Raw genomic sequence first — 22,044 nt, forward strand, 5'->3', positions numbered from 1 at the left:
CACCTACTCTTTTGACATCATCAACTCTAGACCCCTGGCCAGTATCTTTAGGAGGCCAAAGTGTCAATCCTGTCATAGGGTTGTTTCTATATGAAAGAACCATGAGTGGAGACCATGGGGATGGCAATGTAACTCATGACTAGGGCAAGTCGACTGATCCTTGAAGGGGCTTAGAATGGAAAGGGCAGCTGTGTGGAGGATTGCCTGGGTAGACCATCTGGGGCAGAGTTGGTGGGTGGGTGAAGTGACATGCCTCCTGGCTTATACCGTTACTGTTACCATTGATGAGGTTTCAGGCCCTGCTCCGCCGCTGATGCAGCGCTCTACGAGGGCCATCAACAGTTTCAACGTTAGCCTCAATAATAGTCTTCGATGCACTTATTCTCAAACATCGTAGTGAGTGAGTGAGTGTCTTAATTTCTTAGTTCAGTGTTCATGTCTGCTATTTTCATTATAGTATCACAATTAAATATTCAACAATTATTTCAAGCACACTGAACATTCGTCACACAATTTATCTTTGAGTACAGACAATAATTAATAGCCATGATTGGTCATGTTACGAATTCTCTCAATTTCAGTCTGGAGAACTACACAACATTGGTCATTTGCTGAGTGGTTGATTTCAGGCTTCCTGTATTTCACACAATTTATGCATTTCTTCTCAGCCATGATGCACTCCTGTGATTTATGATTGCCAGCGCATTTGAAACAATTTGGGACGTCTCTATTGGTCTTGGCAGTACAGTTGGCCTCAAGATGGCCATATCTCTGACAATGATAGCATATAATTGCATGGTATCTGTCTCTCACTGTGTATAATCCCCATTCTAATTTTAGCTTGTCGTGATTCTTGTGAATCAGCTCTCTTACAGTTGGGTCACACCTCAAAATGTAGTGCATCGTGCCGCCAGCCGCAGGCTTGCTAAAAACCAGCTCAATCTTATCCTCAACACCCCCAATGGTGTGTAAGAATTCATTGTGGTCTAAGATGGTCTCCTTTATTTTTTCCTTGGTCTCCTCTTTATGCACATTGCATATCATGATCTTTGGTTTCATCTTTCCAACACTCTTGGTATTAATTTGCTCAACAGACTCCAGTTTTTGAGCAGCCTCATCCCTTGTGTTCTCATTATCAAAGTTCATGACAATGTTACCTCTATTTGTAAATCTTGAATCAGTTATTTGAATACCATTCAATGCCTGGGAGACTTCATCCTTCATGTCTGTTGCTTTCTTTTCCTGTGTAGAGGCCTTGACAACAAGTAAATTCTTCTTAACTTTCCTCTTACGTTTGATGACCTCAACCCAAGTTGCATCTGCTAACTCCACATGCTCAGCCCGCTGCAATGCGTCCGCCACCTCCTGCGCCACCTCCCCCAGCTCCTCCTTCACGCTCACTGCTCGTGACTCAACTTCTTGTTTCACTTCTGATATTTCCTTAGATAATTCTAGCTTGAATTCTTCCATTTTTTCCACAATTTTGGTAGCCAGAGATGCTTTATAAAGGCATGGGTTGCAAATCCAATTTATTTTAGGTATATTCTCCGACTTAATTCCAGACAGATGAGCACACTTCACATGACACCATTTAGGGCACAGACAGCACCCTATCCACTTATCGCCTGTGGGATCCGCACAAACGTAACAGAACTCCACCGAGTTCTTGGTTCGGCCAGCCATGTCAACACAGCGCTTTCGCGAGCAAGGCGCAGCACATCCGATCAGCGCGGCGACTCACCACTCACTCTCCCATTATGCTCCCCATTAGATGGTTGTTGTGCTTCAGCCTCATTCACACTAAATGCTCATCAACCAAGTAACCTAAACCACAAATGGCTGCAGTTGGCTATTCCTCTAAGACAGGCACCATTGCTCATGCCAGACCAGTAGTAGGTACAGGTAACTCTCGATTTACGCGAGTATTGCGTCCTTGAAGAGGTCGCATAAATATAAAAAAAAGTAAATCAAACAAGAGGTAGGTTTCTGTGGAAAAATAAATACCGTATTTTGCGGCGTATAACGCACACCCCAAACTTTAAGACAACAATTTTGAAAAAAAAAAAAAAAAAAAAAGTTCTTAAAATGCTCAGAAATATGTACGGGTTAAAGAACATTGACAATGTACAGTTTCCCGAAATTTATATATTTTTGGTGTAATCTTTACTGCTTGAATTGACAAGTGTCCTTGAGTAAAGCAATGAAAATGGCGGCCGGGTTGGTGTTGTGAGAAATACATCCCCGTAAACATACTGATGATGCACAGCTTCTGATATCATAATAAGCATATTATTCTCACCATCACTCGTAGGTTATGACAGACAACTAGGCAAGACACAATTCACACGGTTCTGGCGACACGCGGCATGCAGCTGTTTGGGTGTGGTTGTGTGGTTTTCAAACAATGCAAATGGGGGCCGGGCAGGTGTTGCGAGAAATATCTCCTCATACACACTGATTATGTACAGCTTCTGAGATCATAATAAGCATATTATTCTCACAGTCACTCATAGGTTATGACAGACAACTAGGCAAGACACAATTCACGCAGTTCTGGTGACACGCGGCATGCAGCTGTTTGTTTTGTGGATGTTTTTTTCCAATATGATTCTTTTATGTAGCTTGTACTGCTCCTTAGTCATACAGTCGTAAGCCAGCTGTGACATCAAGATCAAGATCATACAAGTGGCGCCCAATGGGAAAACGGGATAACAGCAAGGCATGGGCGATCCTCCACCGATTTAATTTTTGTATAGTAGTTATTTGATCGCCCTATATTCTATGGTAACATATTATAAGACAGCTATGGACTATGAAGGATCATTAACAATAATAAAGGTAAGTTTGCAGTTGTTATTGGATAAGACGAAACACAGACCCTTAAAAACACTCCAAAGAAGAAAAAAATCATTAAAAATTTGTACATTCGGCACATAATGCGCAGAGCTAAACTTTCAGGCATTTTTTATGTGAAAAAGGTGCGCGTTATACATTCAGTGGAGAGAGAGAGAATATCCATATCACCGAGATATCCAATCAGGCACTCAGTCTCAGCCTCACTCGTCTGAGAAAGAGATGAGGGACAGCATGAGCGCCTGGCTAGTATTGGTACCAGTATCGTACCGTATAGCTGGTACCGTTAGTACCGGTACTGGTACCGTTACCTGCCCACCCCTATCGTTGAGTAGCGTGGCGGCGTGGGTACTATATTGTTGTTCAATTGGCGCGTGGGAAGAACTGAGCTCAGCTGTGTGGCCGCGGCGCCGTGTGAGTCCAGTTGCGTGAGACATATGGTGGCCACTCCATAAATATCGTGTATAAGTGGAAAAAGCGTGTAAATTAAACATTTGCTTGGATTTTGGATCCCACGTTATTTCAAAAACGCGTAAAACAAACTCGCGTAAATCGAGTTACCCGTATATCCCCCACTACTGATTTCACCACTGCCAGGCCTCCTCATCTCAGAGTTCCACTATGTCCACGCTCTGCCTTCTGAGCTCACTAGATAGGTAAGGTAGCTGGTAATCTTCCAAGAGGATCAGGATGCTCCAGGAGCCCACACGCAGACCCCTCTAAAGGTTAATCCCAAGCCTGGTTCTGTAGATGGGAACTGCTTCTATATCTCCAGGACCACCCCCCAAAGCAAAAAGGGGGGCTAGGGGTCTCTTCCTTCTTTGAGATTCAGGGGTTGTATAAGGTTTGCCCAGCACCCATCACTAACAGCAGGCTCCCCTGATGTGGCTGAATCGAGGTAGACTGCTGCAAAGTTGGGCCCCCCAGCAAATCTGGATCGGTGTCAAGGCTTTCGCCACGACCCTGACCTCTACCTTTTGAATCTTCTTTTTTTTTTTTTTTTTTTTTTTTTTATAGTTATGATTTTCTTTGGGTGGGGGAGGGGGTGCAAACCCTTCCCTCAAGCCAAACCAAATCAGGGGCTGGTCTGACTGCTAACCATACAGCAGGAACGCACAACCTGAGAGGATAAATCCCCCAGTTACCCAAAGAAAAAGCATAAACAGGAAGAGAAGAATGAGAAAGAAAGACAGTTCAGGGATGTTGAAGGCCCTGGGAGATAGAACAGAGCCCTGCTGGACACCTCTGTTGATAGGTTTATAGTGTAACCAAATTGTCGAGTCCGTTATGGCGTTGGCTCCCGCGGTCCATTTCTCCCCTCTGCTATGCCACACAGTCCCAACACCTATTTTTTCCTCTCACATGCTACCTATAGCTTATATATGAGAGGAAGATATAAGTGTTGGGACTGTGTGGCAGAGCAGAGGGGAGGAAAGGACCCGCGGGAGCCTACGTCAGACCGGCCTTGACATATTTGGAAGACTATAGGGGAGAACAATGACCATCTACCACAATGGGGATAGATCGGCCAGAAAGGAAAATGAAAATAAAGTACAGAAATCAATCAATCAATCAGTGGGGGCATACGCCGGGGGGCGTGTCGCCTCGCCCACCCTACGACGCCAAGCCCGGGGGTCCCTCTGGACGAGTCTCCATGCAGGCCCCCTTCCCAACCGAGTACCTCCCGGCAGGACTTGCTCATGCCACGAACTCCATGGGCATCCCTTTGGCCTCCTTCACTCAAGACTGTCTCTTACAAAGACAACCCGATGAGCAGGATCAGCTTCAGGGTAACGTGCCACATGCCCGTATAGCCGGAGTTGGCGTTGATGGACTATGCAGTACGTGATATATGTTGAATCAGTCTCATGGAGTAGTTACCAGTTTGACACAAAGTCATTCCAGAAATACCCCATGATTCTGCGAAGACATTTATTACCAAAGGCATCAATCCGCCTCTCCAAGTCCCCATTTAGTGTCCATGTCTCACAACCATAGAGTAAGTCAGGGAGCACAAGGGACTTGAAGATCCAGATCTTTGTCCTTCTGCACAGGTATCGACAATGCCATATACTCGTGTTGAGCGAGTTCATAACACCGTGGGCCAGGCCAATCCACCGTAAGGTTTCCTGGCCAGACTCACCGTTGTTATGAACTACGCTACCAAGATACATGAAATTTTCTGAGATCTCAACGTCCTCGCCACACACATGAACAGACTGTACTGTGTCATCCAGCAAGCCTCCGAACACATGTACCTTGGTCTTGGCCCAGGAGACCTGAAGTCCCAGCGGGGCCACGGGAGGGGGGGAGGCATGCAGTTAGCAAGTTCAGAAGAGCAGTCAGCGTGGAAATATCGATAGAAGATAGAAAGAGAGGCAACATTGCGGCAGAATTTAAGAGGTAGAAGACTATCAGTATGAGGAGGAGAGCTGATGAGACGAAGAGCCTTAGCCTCCACTCTGTCCAGAAGAGCTGTGTGAGTGGAGCCCCCCCACACATGAGATGCATACTCCATACGAGGGCGGACAAGGCCCCTGTATATGGACAACAACTGTGCAGGGGAGAAGAACTGGCGGAGACGGTACAGAACGCCCAGCCTCGAGGAAGCTGATTTAGTAAGAGATGAGATATGAAGTCTCCAGTTGAGATTTTCAGTTAAGGATAGACCGAGGATGTTTAGTGTTGAGGAAGGTGATAGCTGGGTGTTGTCAAAGAATAGGGGATAGTTGTTTGGAAGATTGTGTCGAGTGGATAGGTGGAGTAACTGTGTTTTTGAGGCGTTGAAGGACACCAGGTTCTTCTTGCCCCAATCGGAAATAATAGTAAGGTCTGAGGCTAAGCGTTCTGCAGCCTCCAGCCTTGAGTCGTTAAGTTCCTGTAGGGTGGGTCTTCTATTAAAAGAAGTTGAGTAACGCAGAGTGGAATCATCGGCGTAGGAATGGATAGGACAGTTCGTTTTGGAAAGAAGATCATCAATGAACAACAGAAAAAGAGTGGGAGATAGGACAGAACCCTGTGGGACACCACTGTTAATAGATTTAGGGGAAGAACAGTGACCGTCTACCACGGCAGAAATAGAACGGTCAGAAAGGAAACTGGAGATAAAGGTACAGAGAGAAGGATAGAAACCCTAGGAGGGTAGTTTGGAAAGCAAAGATTTGTGCCAGACCCTATCAAAAGCTTTTGATATATCCAGAGCAATAGCAAAAGTTTCACCGAAACGGCTAAGAGAGGATGACCAAGAGTCAGTTAAGAAGGCTAGGAGATCACCAGTAGAACGATCAGATAGAAGGTCAGAAGTGGAAAGGTGCTTTTGAATCTTCCGGTTAAGGATTGATTCAAAAGCTTTAGATAGACAAGAAAGTAAAGCTATAGGACGGTAGTTTGAGGGATTGGAGCGGTCACCCTTCTTAGGCACAGGCTGTATGAAGGCATACTTCCAGCAAGAAGGAAAGGTAGATGTTGACAGGCAGAGGCGAAAGAGTTTGACCAGGCAGGGTGACAGTACGGAGGCACAGTTTTTAAGGACAATAGGAAGCACTCCATCAGGTCCATAAGCCTTCTGAGGATTGAGGCCAGAGAGGGCATAGAAAACATCATTTTGAAGAATCTTTATAACAGGCATAAAGGAGTCAGAGGGGGGATGAGTAGGAGGAATATGCCCAGAATCATCCAGAGTGGAGTTTTTAGAAAAAGTTTGAGAGAAGAGTTCAACCTTAAACCTCACAGCGTCGGCGTCGTACATGTACTACACAGGCTGAGTCACCTTCCCAGCGTCGGCGTCGTACATATACGACGCGACAATTTACGACACACACCGTGACTCAGATGTCATTTTTGACACTTTTCATGACTTAAACCTATGTTTTTTCAGCATTTCTGACATAATGGGAGAAAAAATTTTTTTGAAAAGTGCCGACGCTGGGGGGGGTCACGGGTGGGAAATGTTCCGACGCCATGGGGGTTAGAGATAGATGAGACGGCAGTGTTGCCGTCAGGACTGAGGAGTGGAGGGAAAGATGAAGAAGTGAAGTTGGAGGAGATGTTTTTGGCTAGATGCCAGAAGTCACGGGAAGAGTTAGAGAAAGCAAGGTTTTAGCATTTTCTATTAATGAAAGAATTTTTGGTTAGTCGAAGAATAGATTTGGCACGATTTCGGGCAGAAATGTAAAGTTCATAATTAGCATTAGTTTGAAGGCTCTGGTACCTTTTGTGAGCTACCTCTCTATCATTGACAGCACGAGAACAAGCGTGATTAAACCAAAGCTTTTTAGCGTGAGGAGTAGAGAAAGAACGAGGATTGTATGCCTCCATTCCAGAGACAATCACCTCTGTGATGCGCTGAGCACACACAGAGGGGTCTCTATCCTGGAAGCAATAATCATTCCACGGAATGGAAAGTACATCCTCAGGTCGTCCCACCGAGCTGAAGCAAAATGCCAGAAGCATCGCCTCTTCGGTGGGTCCAGAGGGTGTACAGGAGCGATAGGACAGGATGCAGAAATAAGAGTGTGATCGGAGGAGCCCAACGGAGAGAACAGTTTGACAGAATAAGCAGAAGGGTTTGAGGTAAGGAAGAGGTCTAGAATGTTGGGCCGGTCTCCAAGACGGTCGGGAATACGTGTAGGGTGCTGGACCAACTGCTCTAGGTCGTTGAGGATAGCAAAGTTGTAGGCTTGTTCACCAGGATGGTCAGTGAAAGAGGATGAAAGCCAAAGCTGGTGGTGAACATTGAAATCTCCTAGGATGGAGATTTCAGCGAAGGGAGAGTGGGTCAAGATGTGCTCCACTTTAGAATTCAAAGTCAAAGAATTTTACATAGTTGGTAGAGTTAGGTGAGAGATAAACAGCACAGATGTATTTAGTAATAGAATGACAATGAAGTCTTAGCCAGATGGTGGAAAATTCAGAAGAGTCAAGGTTGTGGGCACGAGAGCAAGTGATGTCGTTGCAACATCCAGCTTTGGATTGAAATTTAGGATAGAGATAGTAGGAGGGAACAGAGTAGAGATTGCTGTCAGTAGCCTCAGAAACCTGTGTTTCGGTAAGGAAGAGAAGGTGAGGTTTAGAGGAGGAGAGATGATGTTCCACAGAATGAAAATTAGAGCGAAGACCGCGAATGTTGCAGAAATTGAGAAGAAAGAGGTTCGAGGAGTTATCAAGACACCTCTCGGGTCGGCAGCCAGAAGGGGAGTCCTCCCTGGGGGAATTTGTGGTCCCCCCCCCAGGCGGGGACTCCGAGGCTTGGTGTAGGTGCGCCATTTTGAAATTTTAATTTTGGGAACAGGTGTATATGTTGTGTGAATGTAGTGTGGTGTGGATAAAGAGAGGATCTGTCTTTAGAGAGCATGCTGAACTACTCTCCGGTGTTGGTGAGACAATAGGGAAACGGTTAGTGAGGACATGGGAGGGGTCTTTGGAGGGCTTCAGCTCCCTTCTCACCTCCCATATATACCTCACCGGGAGTGGCTTGCGCCCGTTCGGTAGGTGTCTTCCTACCTGACTTACTGCATCATCGGCAAAAACAAGGTCAGTGACCCTGGTATTGCCAATGGATGCTCTGCAATGACTCTGGTCCACAACTCTGCCCAGTACCCAGTCCATACAAGTGTTGAAAAGTGATGGGGCAAGGACACAGCCCTGCCTCACTCCTGCATTCATGGGAAAGAAGCTGGACAAGCCACCCCCCCCACACTTCACACCACTCTCTGTCCCAGAATACAGGCCACTCAGCAAACTAATAGTCCTCGCAGGAATCCCACGGAGTCGCAGAAGATCCCAGAGTGCCCCGCGATGCACTGAGTCAAATGCCTTCTTGAGATTGACATAGGCTGCAAGCATCCCCTGTTGAAACTCACGTCGGCGCTCCACCAGTACGCGAAGCGCTAGGATACGGTCAGTTGTTGACTAACCAGGCATGAACCCATACTGTTCAGATCTCTGCAGCTTCAGCAGCTGGCTGCGAATTTGCATCAGCAATAGGCCACCCCCGAAACAAAAAGAGGGGCTAGGGGGCCCTTCCTCCTTCGAGGTGCAGGGGTCCCGTAGGCTTTCCCATGCACCCGTCACTGACGGCAGGCTCCCCGGATGTGGATGTATTGTGGAAGCCTGCCGTGTGGTCGGGCCCCCCAGCAAGACCGGATTGGGGTCGAGGCTTGTGCCCCGACCCCGACCTCTACTTTTTTATTTGTTTTTGGCTTAAGGTTAATTTTTAGGGGGGGAGAGGGTGCAAACCCCTCCTCCCAACCAGCCCAGATCAGGGGCTGGCCTGACTGCTCACCATAGGGCAGGGACGCAGGACCCCTGGGAGGATTAATCCCTCAGTTACCCAAAGAAAGAAGCATGAACAGGAGACAGAAAGAGGGGAAAAGGGAGCTCAGGGGGGTTGTGGACGCTGCATTCCTCATTCAGATAGATCTGCCCCTACCCAGTACAGAAGAAGCCGGAATAAAATCTATAGAAGGGAAGTTCAGAAAGCAAAGATTTGTGTCATAATGGAATAAACTCCCACTTACAACTATTTAGAGCAACACATATGATTAATTTAAAAACTAATTCAATCACCATTTCCTCCACTTAAACATTCATTAAGGCAGAAATGCAGTGTAAGTGGCTGTTTGATGTTGCTACACCTATATTTACAGACAGATCACCTAGTCTGGACCATATGGTCTGTGTAGCCTGAACATCTATGAAACTATGTAACTCAAACTTTTTTCCCATCCACATATTCATCCTGTCATGTATCTACCATTTAAATTACATTTCATCTTGAAGAGTTCTTCATATCTTGCCATTCCTTATTTACTAATTTTGCAACATCTTTCAGGAAAAACAGAGCCTTCAAATAAAATAGATGTTTATATAATTTTAAATAGCTAACCTACCTGCAAGTCTGGTGGTACAGTGATCTCAGAGATCTCCATAGCTCGGACGACTTCAGCAGCATAGCGAGGCTGATCAGGGGTGAGAAAGGTGTATGCCCAGCCTTTGTTTCCAGCACGGCCTGTACGTCCACACCTGTCAAAAGCATTTATGTTTGGAGAACACACATAGCTCTAAAAGTAGTACTGTTGAGCCTTGCTGACTCAGACTGAAAGGGGGAAAGGTTGGTCCGACAAACACGAACGTCCGACATAAACGGATTTACCCCAAACCCCCTCAAAGAACTTCAAAAGCAAACCTAAAATAGATTTAATTATACAGGTAACTCTTGATTTACGCAAGTTTGGTTTACGCGTTTTTTAAATAACGCAGGGTCCAAAATCCAAATAAATGTTTAATTTACATGTTTTTTCACTTATACGCGACATTTTATGGAGTGGCCACCATATGTCTCACGCAACTGGACTCACACAGCGCTTGAACAACAATACAGAACCCACGCTGCCACGCTACTCAACAATAGGGGTGGGCAGGTACCGGTACCAGCTATATGGTACCGGTACCAATACTAGCCAGTCGCTCATGGTGTCCCTCATTTATTCCTCACACAAGTGAGGCTGACACTGAGTGCCTGAGTGGATATCTCGGTGATATGGATACTCTCTCTCTCTCTCTCTCTCCACTGAATGAAGTGAATATTTATTTTTTGATAGATACCTACCTCTTGTTTGATTTACATTGTTTTTGATTTACGCGACCTCTTCAAGGAAACAATACTCGCATAAATCAAGAGTTGCCTGTATTAAACTTGTGTTACAGGACACAAAGAAATATATTGCATGCAAAGACACTTGTTTTATACTCATGTTAGTGACCTTCCTCATCACCCCACTTGGTCTTGAAGCTCTTGAGGATATGTTGGCACAAAAAGTCACACGTGATCACAACCTGACTTGAAAATAGTAGAAATAACAGCAGCAACCACAGGGTGCTTGCGATGCAGCGATGTAAACAACACGGACCGACGGCCACCTGTCGGTCAAAGTCTGTACTGCCGGGCGCAACCGGGCAGGCAGTTCAACTTGGACTTTAGTCCTTGGGTCAGTCAGAGTCCGACTTAGCGAGGCTCAACAGTATATAATACTAGAGCAGCAGCCCAGACCAGTTTGATCAAACGAATAAAGTACCAACATTCGACCCCAGGGACAGTTATATTGCAACGTAACATTTGAAGATATGGCCGTCCGCCGGGTCTCCCCTGTTGTATCTGACCCCTGGTGACCTCAAAAGGGGGCAAAAAAAATGTTAGGTCAAACCTACGAGGTACCACCTTGAACCAATTTTTAATGACCAAGTATGATGCAGAGAGTACAGAATGGACCCTGCCAGACAAATTATTTGCTGCAAAGGGGGTGCCAGACACCCCAAAGGACCCCCAGATTTGTCCTAGATCAAACATAGGAGGTACCACATGAAACCAATTTCAAATTAATAGTTACATCCCACAGACCACAGAATGGACTGAGCCAGACAAATTGTCTACTGCAAAGGGGCTACCAGACACACCCAAATGTACCCCTATGCCCCCTGCTTCTAGAATTAGGCAGTGGTGGGCACCACTAACCAAATTGTTAGTCACGTCACGTCACGCTTGATGATGTCATCGATGAAACTCATGTTAAATCGAACATATTGCGTTAGTTAAACATATCTCCTTAACCCTTTCATTGCTAAACGCTCGCAGCGAGCGTTAGGCGTATTTGCTGGTGGTGCTAAACACTCGCTGCGAGCTCCACCCGCACTCAAATCTCCCGCGTATGAAAGTGTTCCAACACTAATTCTCACAACACAGGATTGCCAATTGAGTGGGTTCTTCACTAAATTTGGTGGAAAATCATATCAGCCCAGCGCGGCAAATCTACGGACGAGTAACTGATGGATGTTCTTGCCCAATATAGTGGCATTTTTGCATAGCTTCACCTGACTGATTCTTTGACCAAATAGTTGTAAATATTGCAGTTGGCAATACTCCCTTGCCAGAATCTGAAGGAGAGATGTTTGCAGTTCTCTCAATATGGCTGATCATCCCGCACGCACCGACGTGCTGAACATGCATGTATGTTCGCAAGAGAGGCATATATAACCAACTCCTATAGATCTGGACCTCCTCTTTCCAATGGTGTTTTTGGTTTTTAGCTGTGATGAATAGTTTTTGAGATACAGAGGTTAAAAGAGACCCCCCATTGGGCTGCCTGACTGCGCCTGAGGGGATAGTTGCATCCCGTCACGTGCACAAGGAAAGGGTTAAATATCAACTCGTGTTAAATCAAAAACGCATTATTTAAACTCGTGTTAATCGAGAGGTGACTGTATAAGTTGTGACGCTCAGGTCGCTGCAAGAAATGAACAGACTCGAATACAAACATTTTTTGCAACCATAGCCAAGCTTTTTTTCTATTTCAGGCTGATCAGGTGTGCATTATTTATGCAAATCTCAAGAGGGGGAGGCTTTTAAAACATTTGTGGACAATACATGGGGTACATTCAAGACAGCTGCACAGATGCGACTCCTACTGAAGTCAGATTGCTACAAAGAAATACCGCAGAAGCCAATTTGAAGCAAGTACTGGGTAACACAGGGTATCATTCTGCATGTTCCAGAAAGTACACTGCTATTAAAAGACCAACTGATTTGCAAACCCTCCAACATTCAGTAAAGCCAGACTCGGGTTAGAAGTTCAATGCCACCATATGACAAAAAAGGAATACTTAGAGGATCCTGCATCTTTTGCAGAAGTATTAAGTGTGCAGATATTGAATAAAAAGGGGAGCCAATGAAGATAGTGGTGATATACCCCCCCAAGACAAATTGCTGGACAAATGAGGAACATGAAGAAATATTTGATGACACCAGAGTCTAGAGTTGTTAACCCCTTCATTACTGATGGCATACCATAGTACTTCATATATAATTTTGGCTAAGGAACCAATGAAGTACATGTATATGTCATCGCTCATTGACAATACACAGGACTTCATTTTTTCCGGTTTGTATGTATACATAGTGATAAATTGACAAGTTGGCACCTTGTGTTTCAAGGATGTTGGGGGCATTGACCTTGGGGGGTACGATGTGTACCCTGGGGGTGGTGATGGGGCAGTGTGTGATTGAAACGTGTCGTGTAAGGGCGTCTTTTTCTCCGTCCGATAGTAATTCTAAGCGCGATATGACTCTTGAAGGTGACTTACAAAGGTCAGATGATAATGAAACTCAATCAGAAGGCTTCATAAGTGACTTGGATGAAGACTATTTGCCAGAGAATGACAGTGAGGCGAGTAGTGATGAGGAAAATGAGTGATGTGAATGGTGACGATGAAGGAACACCACACAGCCCCACACTCCTTTACACTCGTGGCTGATCCCTTTGCTAATCATCGTCCTGGCACTGTTCCTGCCCTAATTGAGGATTGTTCTGTGTTCATCCTGATGTACCAAGGAATGACATGAGTGCTTTGGACTTTTGATTTAAATAGTATACATCTCGTGAACAAAATCTATCGGAACACGTGAAAAAAATACATAAATGACTAAATATGGATGTAAGGATAAATATAAACTACCCCCACGAAATTAAAAGGCCGCGAAAAACTCGGTGCGGGAGGGGTGGGTGGGTGGGAAGCGTGGGGATCACAGAGTCAGTAACGAAGGGGTTAAGGAAAAGGAACAAAGAAATAATAGTGGAATATTTTAACTGTCAAGGAGTGAACTGGTAGACACTCAAATGTGAAGGAAACAAAAACACTTGGGGAAATAGTTTTTTTTTTTAAGATGACATTAAATAATATGATGATCCAATGAGTGAAGAATGATATATTGATAAGGGGACAAGATGTACCTTCAAGACTTGCCCTCGTCTTTACAAAAGAAACATTTAGATAGAGAAATAAGACATTTATGTCCCCTAGGCAAGAGATACTGGAAATAGAAAAGGGAGTAAGGAGAGAAAATAAACTAAAGGAAAAGCACAAGGTAGCAAGAAGGAACTTTGCAAAAACAAACTTTAAGGATCTGAAAAGTTTTCTAAATGGAACAAAATTGGAGCAAAATGAAAATGTTAATAGATGTTCAGAGTAAATATGACTTCTTTTAAGAGTATACAAACAAGCTGTTGAAGGTATGTACCATTGTATAAAATAAGAGAGACAAGGGATGGAATGAGTGGTACAACAAAAACAGTGCAAGGGTAAAGGATTTAAGAAACAGAGCATCGAAGAAAATGAGGAAAAAATGTCACAGAGGAATAAAGAAAAATATAAACTGGCAAAAAATAATTATGTGAGAATAAGAAAAGAAGAAAAGAAATATGAGAAGGATATTGTTGACAAAAGTAAGACAGATCCTAAGCTATTTTACAGATACATAAGCCAAAGAATAAAGAATAAAGTGTAACACATTTAAAAGTAAACAATATACAAAAAGCCAAAATAAATGAGTGAAATGCTGAATTAAGATTTCCAGAAAAAGTTTATGAAGGGGTCAGATTTTAGGAAACACAGAGACAGGGGAACACAGTAGTGATGAGTGAAATAAAAGTGGATAGGAAAGAGATGCATGAGATGATGAGAATCCTGGATAAAAGAAAACAACAAACAACAAACCCAGATGGGGTTGTGGGACACATCCTTAAATAACATAACCAACAGCTGTTTGAACCAATATATGACATAACTGAATGTTCACTAAAAACAGGGAAAATGCCGAGAGTGGATGAGAGCAGATGTAATTTCTATTTACAAAAATGGAAACAAAGAGGATCCATCAAAAACAGAACAGTATCTTTAACCAGTGTTGTATGCAAAATATGAAACAATGCATAGAATATCTAGAAAGAGAAGAAATATTAACAGAGACAATTTGGGTTTAAGAAAGGATGATCTTGTGTTACAAATTTGATACGTTTCTAATCTAGACAAGAAAGAGATGGATGGGGCAGACTGTATTTACCTGGATCTAAAAAAGGCCTTTGTTAAAGTCCCACACAAAAGACTATTATGGAAAGTCAAAGGCATGGGAGACTTAAATGGGAAAGTGAAAAACTAGATGGAAGACTATTTGGAAGAAAGAGAAATGAGAATTGTGATGAGACAAAAGATCAAACTGGAAGAAAATGACTAATAAAGTGCCACGGCTCAGTGCTGGCAGCAATTTTGTTCATAATTATATATGATATGCCAGGAGGAGGTAACAAGCTACATGAGCCTGTCTGTAGATGATGCAAAATTATTGAAAAAATAAGATACAAAGAGGATTGTGAAGAACTGCTGAAAGATATTGATAAGATATATGGATGGGGCAAAACCTGGGAAATGGAATTTATTGCAAAAAAATACCTTGTTCTGCATATGGGGGAAAGTGAAATGAGAACCACATAGACCTATAAAATGGGAGATGAAATACTCCAGTGGGAAATGTCTCATGTTATATAACTACACCTGTAGCCATGACCAAGGCTGCTCATGTGTTATATAACTACACCAAGAGTCTAAGGGTTAAGGGGTTAATATCTTACCTATGTACATAGTCTTCATAGTGATTGGGAGCATCAAAGTTTACAACTAAAATCAGCTGCTTAACATCCAGGCCTCTGGCTGCTACAGATGTCGCCACCAAGATGGGCACGCGACCAGCCTTGAAGTCCATCATGGTGCTGTCGCGGTCAATCTGGTCCACCCCTCCGTGGAGCACCAGTGCCCGGTAGGAATGACTGAGCAGGTCCTAGGAAACAAAGGTTTTGACATTGTTTACACCCCTAATGATTCCATTATCACCCAGGCTTGACAAAGTCAACCTGATGCTGCTATCTGTCAGAGAAGGAAGTTACTACAAAATAGGGTGAAAAATTTGCAAAGTAATGTTACTATTAAAAAATTTATTTGGTTAAGTTAGTATCTGTACTGCAAAATTTCCTGGAATTGATAGGGCAGCCAACTTACCATTGCATTGACTCCAATAGCTGTCATCAGTTGCCCTGTGTGTGAGGTATGCAATTAATTGAAGCTATTTTTTTTACTGCTTTGAAGGATACTACTAAATGAATGCAAACTGATAAACATGACAGGGAACAACAAAAATAATGGCAAGGGGTGACTTTCTACAAGTGGCCCATCGTCAATGTCAACACTGAAATTGTGTCCAGTAGTCAAGTCTCATAACTATCATGAGTCACTCACACCTCTGCAAGAAATGTGAGGCAAGTGTTGCATGACACTAAAATAACTCAACTTCTTTTGTAAATAGATATTTAGGAAAACAATAAATTGTTAATAATGGTGTGCTTTACTCAAGGTAATATAGCTGCAAGTACTTCCACACCTTCCCTCTCTTTATATTGCTTTCCCTTAAAAATCCTGTATGTTGAGCTTAAGGAAATATTTAGTACACACTAAAGACTATGCCAAATAATAGGGCTGGATCTAAGGGCATGTTAGTAACATAACTTCATTTGGAATAAGATGACAGTATAGCACTTTTAATATGACTGTCTTAAAGCATAGATGCTTAGACCTCAATACAAGCTTGAAAAGCAGCGAGTGGACAGATCTACTCTAGCCTTGTTCCCCTTGATGCTCGTGTATGCTAATAATTATTTTCAAGTTGTGCATTTGTTTGAAATTCTCTTCAACTCACCTGTTCATGAATCTGTCACCTCTCCTCTCACCTCTCACTCCTCACTTGAAAAAGCCAGCATTGGCACCTCATTCTTTAAATGTCTGCTTTGGGGTGGTTATATTTGAGGTGATGAACAGTCCTTTTGGGGGGAATAACTTTACACTACATTCATGTCCCTAGACCTAACTCTTATCACTTTGCAGATTCTTTAGTGTGCATTTATGGAATGGACGTGCTGGATGCAAAAGATTTAATCAAGATGGAAGGGAGGAGGCAACTAAGAGGACATAAAGAAGTACAGTTTACCATACAGGAGTGTGGATACATGGAATGGACTAAACAAAGACATTGTTGAAGCGGGCAGTGTCCATTAAATGAAGGAAAAGTTGGGCAAATATAGATTGGGAGACAGGACTGACCAAGCTTGAGCTCAGGTCCTGTATACTACAAATAGGTAAATTACAAATGCTTTGAAGCTCAACTTACAGAACCTTTGAACAGTGGTGTAGCTAAGCGCCATTTTGTGTAGGGGCACTTGCTTTTCTTAAGGGACATACATACCACATGATATTCAAGTAAATCCATGTTTGGATAACTTTATAAAATTTAATATAATCATAAATAATTAAACATTTGAAGTAAACCACTTGAATACAATATTCATGCAAAGATTTCCATTAAGATATAAACCTTTGCATGAATAGGCTCTCAAACTTGATGATGTAATTATTGAATTATGGAATATGATTAATGTGATTGATGTAAGTGCATATGACGTGTGAAAGCAACCTGGTGGTACTGAGCAAAATGTGTGGTATGCATGTACCACACTAATACATGGATGTATTTGGCCAAGCCATGAGTGTGGATCTTGGCTTTTCAGACCCCACATGGTGGCAACATTTTTGAGAAACAAAAACAGAAGCATGAACCGTTAAATACAGCCACCCATCTATCATAAAGTCACATCTAGTAGCCAATCAATTATGGAGTCAGTTTCTCACACACAAGTAGGATGAAATTATTACCCCAGATTTTCCAAGATCCTGTGTGTTCTATGATCCTGCAACTAGTGACTGATATTTTGCTGCATGCTGGAGATAATGGTTTTCTCCCTCAGATACCAGTGATGAAAATTATAACTATGAGACATGTATTGAGGAGTTATTAAAAGACTTTCCTGATGAGTATGACTCAGAAGAGGTGGAGGACACTGAAACTAGCAGACAGTGTTAACAGCGCAGACATACTGTCAGCAAGTGAGGAAGAGTGGTCTTGTAAGATAATCTAGCCTTAGACGAAGGGGAATGGGAACAAGGGTGATTTACATGAAATGAAGTAAAGTAATCCTTCCTGTATCCAAAAATTGCCATTAGCCAAACTGACCTCTGGGTAAGTTAAAATGCTGATTCACATATTTTTAAAACCGCCTGTGCTTCAACCTATTCACATGTTTGCAGCTTAGGAGAGCACATGGTGCTTCCCTCTCACTTAAACTGAGTGTCGTCACTCAAGTGCCTCAATGAGACGCCTTGGGGGGGAAAAAGTTGGAAAGTTTTGTTTAGTCGGCACAACATCTGTGGTCATATGCCGGAGAGAGACAGAAGGGGAAGGAATTATAGAAGGGAATAGATTCCAGGAGACGGGACACAACCCCCGATTAATACCTGGTACTCATTCACTGCTGGGTGGACAGGGGCGTAGGGTATCGGAAAAGCCGCCCAAATTTTTCCACTCCACCCGGGAATCAAACCCAGGCTCTCTCAGTTGTGAGCTGATTGTGCTAACCACTGCACCACGAAGCCCCCCGCCTTGGGGGAGTCTCTGTCCCTAAGTTCCACTCTCAATGGCCAGAGCGAGCACTTTACAGTACCACCAGTACTGTGACATTTGGTGCCGATACCAGTACCATTAACCCCTCAGAGCCGCAAAAGTTTTTCTCGGGTGATTCCCCATGACGAAAAAGTCATCGAAAAATACACTTTGAAACTGAGAAAAAGTCATAAAAGATGTTTTATAGAAAATTTTATGGTGCACCCTGCTGTGAAATTTGTTTCTTTCTAGATTGTCTAGTTTGGCTGGAATTCCATGATTCCCAAAAAATTCCAACTTTTTACTGGTGCAATGTACAGAAAAAAAGATTGAAGAAAAGTTGCTCATTTTATCACAATGGAGTCTGAAAAATATAGTTTATAATCTTTGACATGGAAATTTACTGCCTACAGAGAGCCAAATTTGTGGTGAAACAAAATAAATAATTTTGGCAAAAAAATTTTTTTTTTTTCATTTTGGAATGAATCTCATTGAATAAAAGTTGTAGAAAATCATCTGTATAACTCAACTATGAAATCAGATTATGATTTGGACTGACCGTTTGGCTGGAATTCCATGATTCCTCAAAAATTCCAAGTTTTTACTGGAGCAATGTACAGGAAAATTTATTGAAGAAAAGTTGCTCCTTTTATCGCTATGGAGTCTGAAAAATATAGTTTATACGGTAATCTTTGACCCTAAAATTTACTGCCGACAAAGAGCCAAAGTTGCAGTGAAACTCAAAAAAATATTTTTGTAGTTTTTCATTCTGAAATGAATCTCACTGAATAAAAGTTGTAGAAAATCATCCGTATAACTCAACTGTGAAATTAAATTATGATTTGGACAGACTGTTTGGCTGGAATTCCATGATTCCCAAAAAATTCCAACTTCCTCTTTCCACTCCTGTGAACAAGATATTGATTCATCTAGAACAGTGGTTCCCAAACTTTTTCTGGTCGTTACCCACTTTTCATACGTGATCCTTGCCCGTCGGCATCACCAAAGTGAAGGGGTTAACAAAGGGAATGCACTTGTTGAATGAATTAAGGAATGGGTGCCCCCTGGGAAAGAGTGATCACATAATAATAGAGATGGAAACAGAGGAGGAAAGAAGTGAGGGGGATGAATCATATAAAAGAAACAGGTTAAACTATAGGAAGGCAGACATGGAAAATCTCAGAAAATACTATGGAGAACTAGACTGGGAAGAGTTAATGAGAACAAGAGAGGTGCAAGAAAAGTATGATATTTTTATGGAGGCGTATAAATCAGGAGTTATGAAATATGTACCAGAATATAAACCCAAAGAAAAAGGAAAAGAGGACTGGTTTAATGCAAGATGTGCTAAGGCAAAAGAAAAAAGAGACAAAGGGTGGAAGAGATTGAAAAGAAATAAGAAGCACAGAAATAAAAAAGATTTTAAGATAGCGAGAAATGAATACATGAAAATAAGGAGAGAAGAAGAGAAAGGATATGAAAAGGATATTGTCAAAAAGTGCAAGGAAGAACCCAAACTGTTTTATGGATTCATAAATGGATAAATCAAACCAAGGGAAGCAATAGAAGGATTGAGTAATGGGAATATTACAATCGAAGATCCTAGACATGACTGAGCTACTAAACAAAAGGTTCCAGCAAGTTTTTACAAAAGAATCACAATTCAACGAACCACAAGATGAATGTTCATATGGAAGAAGTCATAGTAACTAAAGAGGAGATATATAAAATGATGGAGGAACTGGAAGAGAGGAAAGCAGTTGGACCAGACGGAGTCTCGGGTTATTTACTGAAAGAATGCAGAAATCAGCTGGTTGGACTGGTATATGGAAACATGGAAACATGGACTAGCAGTCAGCAGAAAGCCTGTTGGCTCATTACTAGGCTGCCTGCGTTCAGTGATTTAATCAATCCGTTTGCCATAGGAGTGGCTTGCAGGGAAGGATTAAAGCACTTATGTACCTACTCTTGAGAACGTTCAGTTCACACCCGTTGCAGCAAAGTGGCGATCAATGCGTTTCTTGAAGGAGTTGATGCTCTCTGCGCTAACCACTTCTGCAGGAAGGCTGTTCCAGTGGCGAACAACTCTATTCGAGAAATAACTCCTGCCGATGTCGGTATTGCATCGCTTTGCTTGAATTGTTTTTCCGTTGTTTCTTGTTCTCAGGTTAGTTTGTAGCGTGAAGAGTTTGGAGTGATCAACGTTGCTGAGCTTGTTCAGGTACTTAAAGACTTGTATCATGTCTCCCCACAGTCGTCTCTTTTCCAACGTGAAGAGGTTGAGTCGCTCGAGTCGTTCTTCGTAGGGTTTCGTCCTCAGTGATGGTATCATCTTCGTGGCGCGGTGCTGTACTCTCTCAAGTAATTCAATGTCTTTCCTGTAATTAGGAGACCAGAATTGCACGGCGTATTCCAGGTGGGGCCTTACCAGCAAATTATACAAGGATAACATAACTCCCGGCGTCTTATGTTCGAGGTTCCTCGATATGAACCCAAGCATTGTATTGGCTTTCTTACAGGCGGACTTGCAGTGTTTTGTTTGTTTCAAGTCACTGCTGATGGTGACCCCGAGGTCTCTTTCCTCTTGCACAACATGTAGTGGTTTGCCACCCATGTGGTATATGTGGTTGCTGTTTCTGGATCCGATATGCATTACTTTACATTTGGTAGTGTTGAAGGACATCTGCCATTTTTCTGACCACCGAGTGATCTGGTCCAGGTCTCTCTGGATAATTTCGCAGTCTGCCGTCGTGAGGGCCTTCCCACCCACCTTTGTGTCGTCGGCAAATTTTGAAAGATTGGATTTTAATCCTAGTTCTAGGTCGTTGATATATATGATGAAAAGTATGGGTCCCAGCACTGACCCCTGTGGCACTCCACTTCTGACCGGGAGCCACTCGGAGGCCTGTCCGTTGAGTACAACTCGTTGTTTTCTTTCAGTGAGCCAGTCTTTGATCCACGCTGTCAGATCGTCGCCTAATCCCGCCAACTTAAGTTTCTTGAGGAGTCTTTCATGTGGCACTTTGTCAAAGGCTTTCTGAAAGTCTAGATATATAACATCGCTGGGGATATGATTATCCCAGTTTTCATAGATACCTTGGAAGAAGTCCAATAAATTGGTTAAGCATGAGCGCTTGTTCCTGAAACCGTGCTGAGCATCGGAAATGATGTTGTCTTCAAGGAACCTAACGAGTTTGTCTCTGATGATCTTCTCGAGGATTTTTCCCGCCACTGAGGTCAAGCTGATTGGTCTGTAGTTTAGGGCCACACTTTTGTCTCCCTTTTTGTAGATCGGTGTTACGTTCGCTTGTTTCCAGTCTTTCGGGACTTTGTTTTGTTGTAGTGATAGATTGTAGATGGCGGTGAGTGGCTTGAAGATTTGCTACTTGAGTTCCTTGAGCAGCCTGGGTGACAAGTCGTCGGGTCCGGTAGACTTGTTTGTCTCAAGTTTGTCTAGGTACTTTTTCACATCCCGTTCGTCGATTGTGCCAATTTCTAGGGGAGTGATTCCCATCGGTGGGGAAGGGCTCTCGGGTACGGACTGGGTATTTTCGACCATGAACACAGACGCGAAGTTCCTGTTTAGGATTTCGACCATTTGTCTACTGTCCTGTGTTAGTACGTCACTTTCATCTTTTAGGGGACCGATATTGCTTTTTGTCTTCTTTTTGGTTCTTATATACGTGAAGAACTTTTTCGGGTTGGACTTGGCTTCGCGTGCAATTTTCTTTTCATAGTCGCGTTTACGCTGGCGAATGAGTGTTCTGCAAGCTCTGAGGCTTTGATGGTACTATTCGCGTGCCTCGTCAGTGCTGTTTTCC

The 22,044-nt window shown here is 43.1% G+C and overlaps 1 protein-coding gene across 1 annotated transcript in view; it reads right to left on the reverse strand.

Moving 5' to 3' along the window:
- Positions 1–22,044, reverse strand: part of LOC126982185 (probable ATP-dependent RNA helicase DDX46) — a 94,301-nt gene that overhangs the window by 25,174 nt on the left and 47,083 nt on the right. The window contains exons 12-13 of the mRNA XM_050834033.1: positions 15,312–15,517; positions 9,744–9,876 (exon numbers count right to left, since the gene is read on the reverse strand). Coding sequence (XP_050689990.1) covers positions 9,744–9,876; positions 15,312–15,517 — 339 coding nt within the window. The remainder of the gene's footprint in view (positions 1–9,743; positions 9,877–15,311; positions 15,518–22,044) is intronic.

The sequence above is a fragment of the Eriocheir sinensis genome, chromosome 4, assembly GCF_024679095.1.
Source record: "Eriocheir sinensis breed Jianghai 21 chromosome 4, ASM2467909v1, whole genome shotgun sequence".
In the NCBI taxonomy this organism is placed as follows: domain Eukaryota; kingdom Metazoa; phylum Arthropoda; class Malacostraca; order Decapoda; family Varunidae; genus Eriocheir; species Eriocheir sinensis.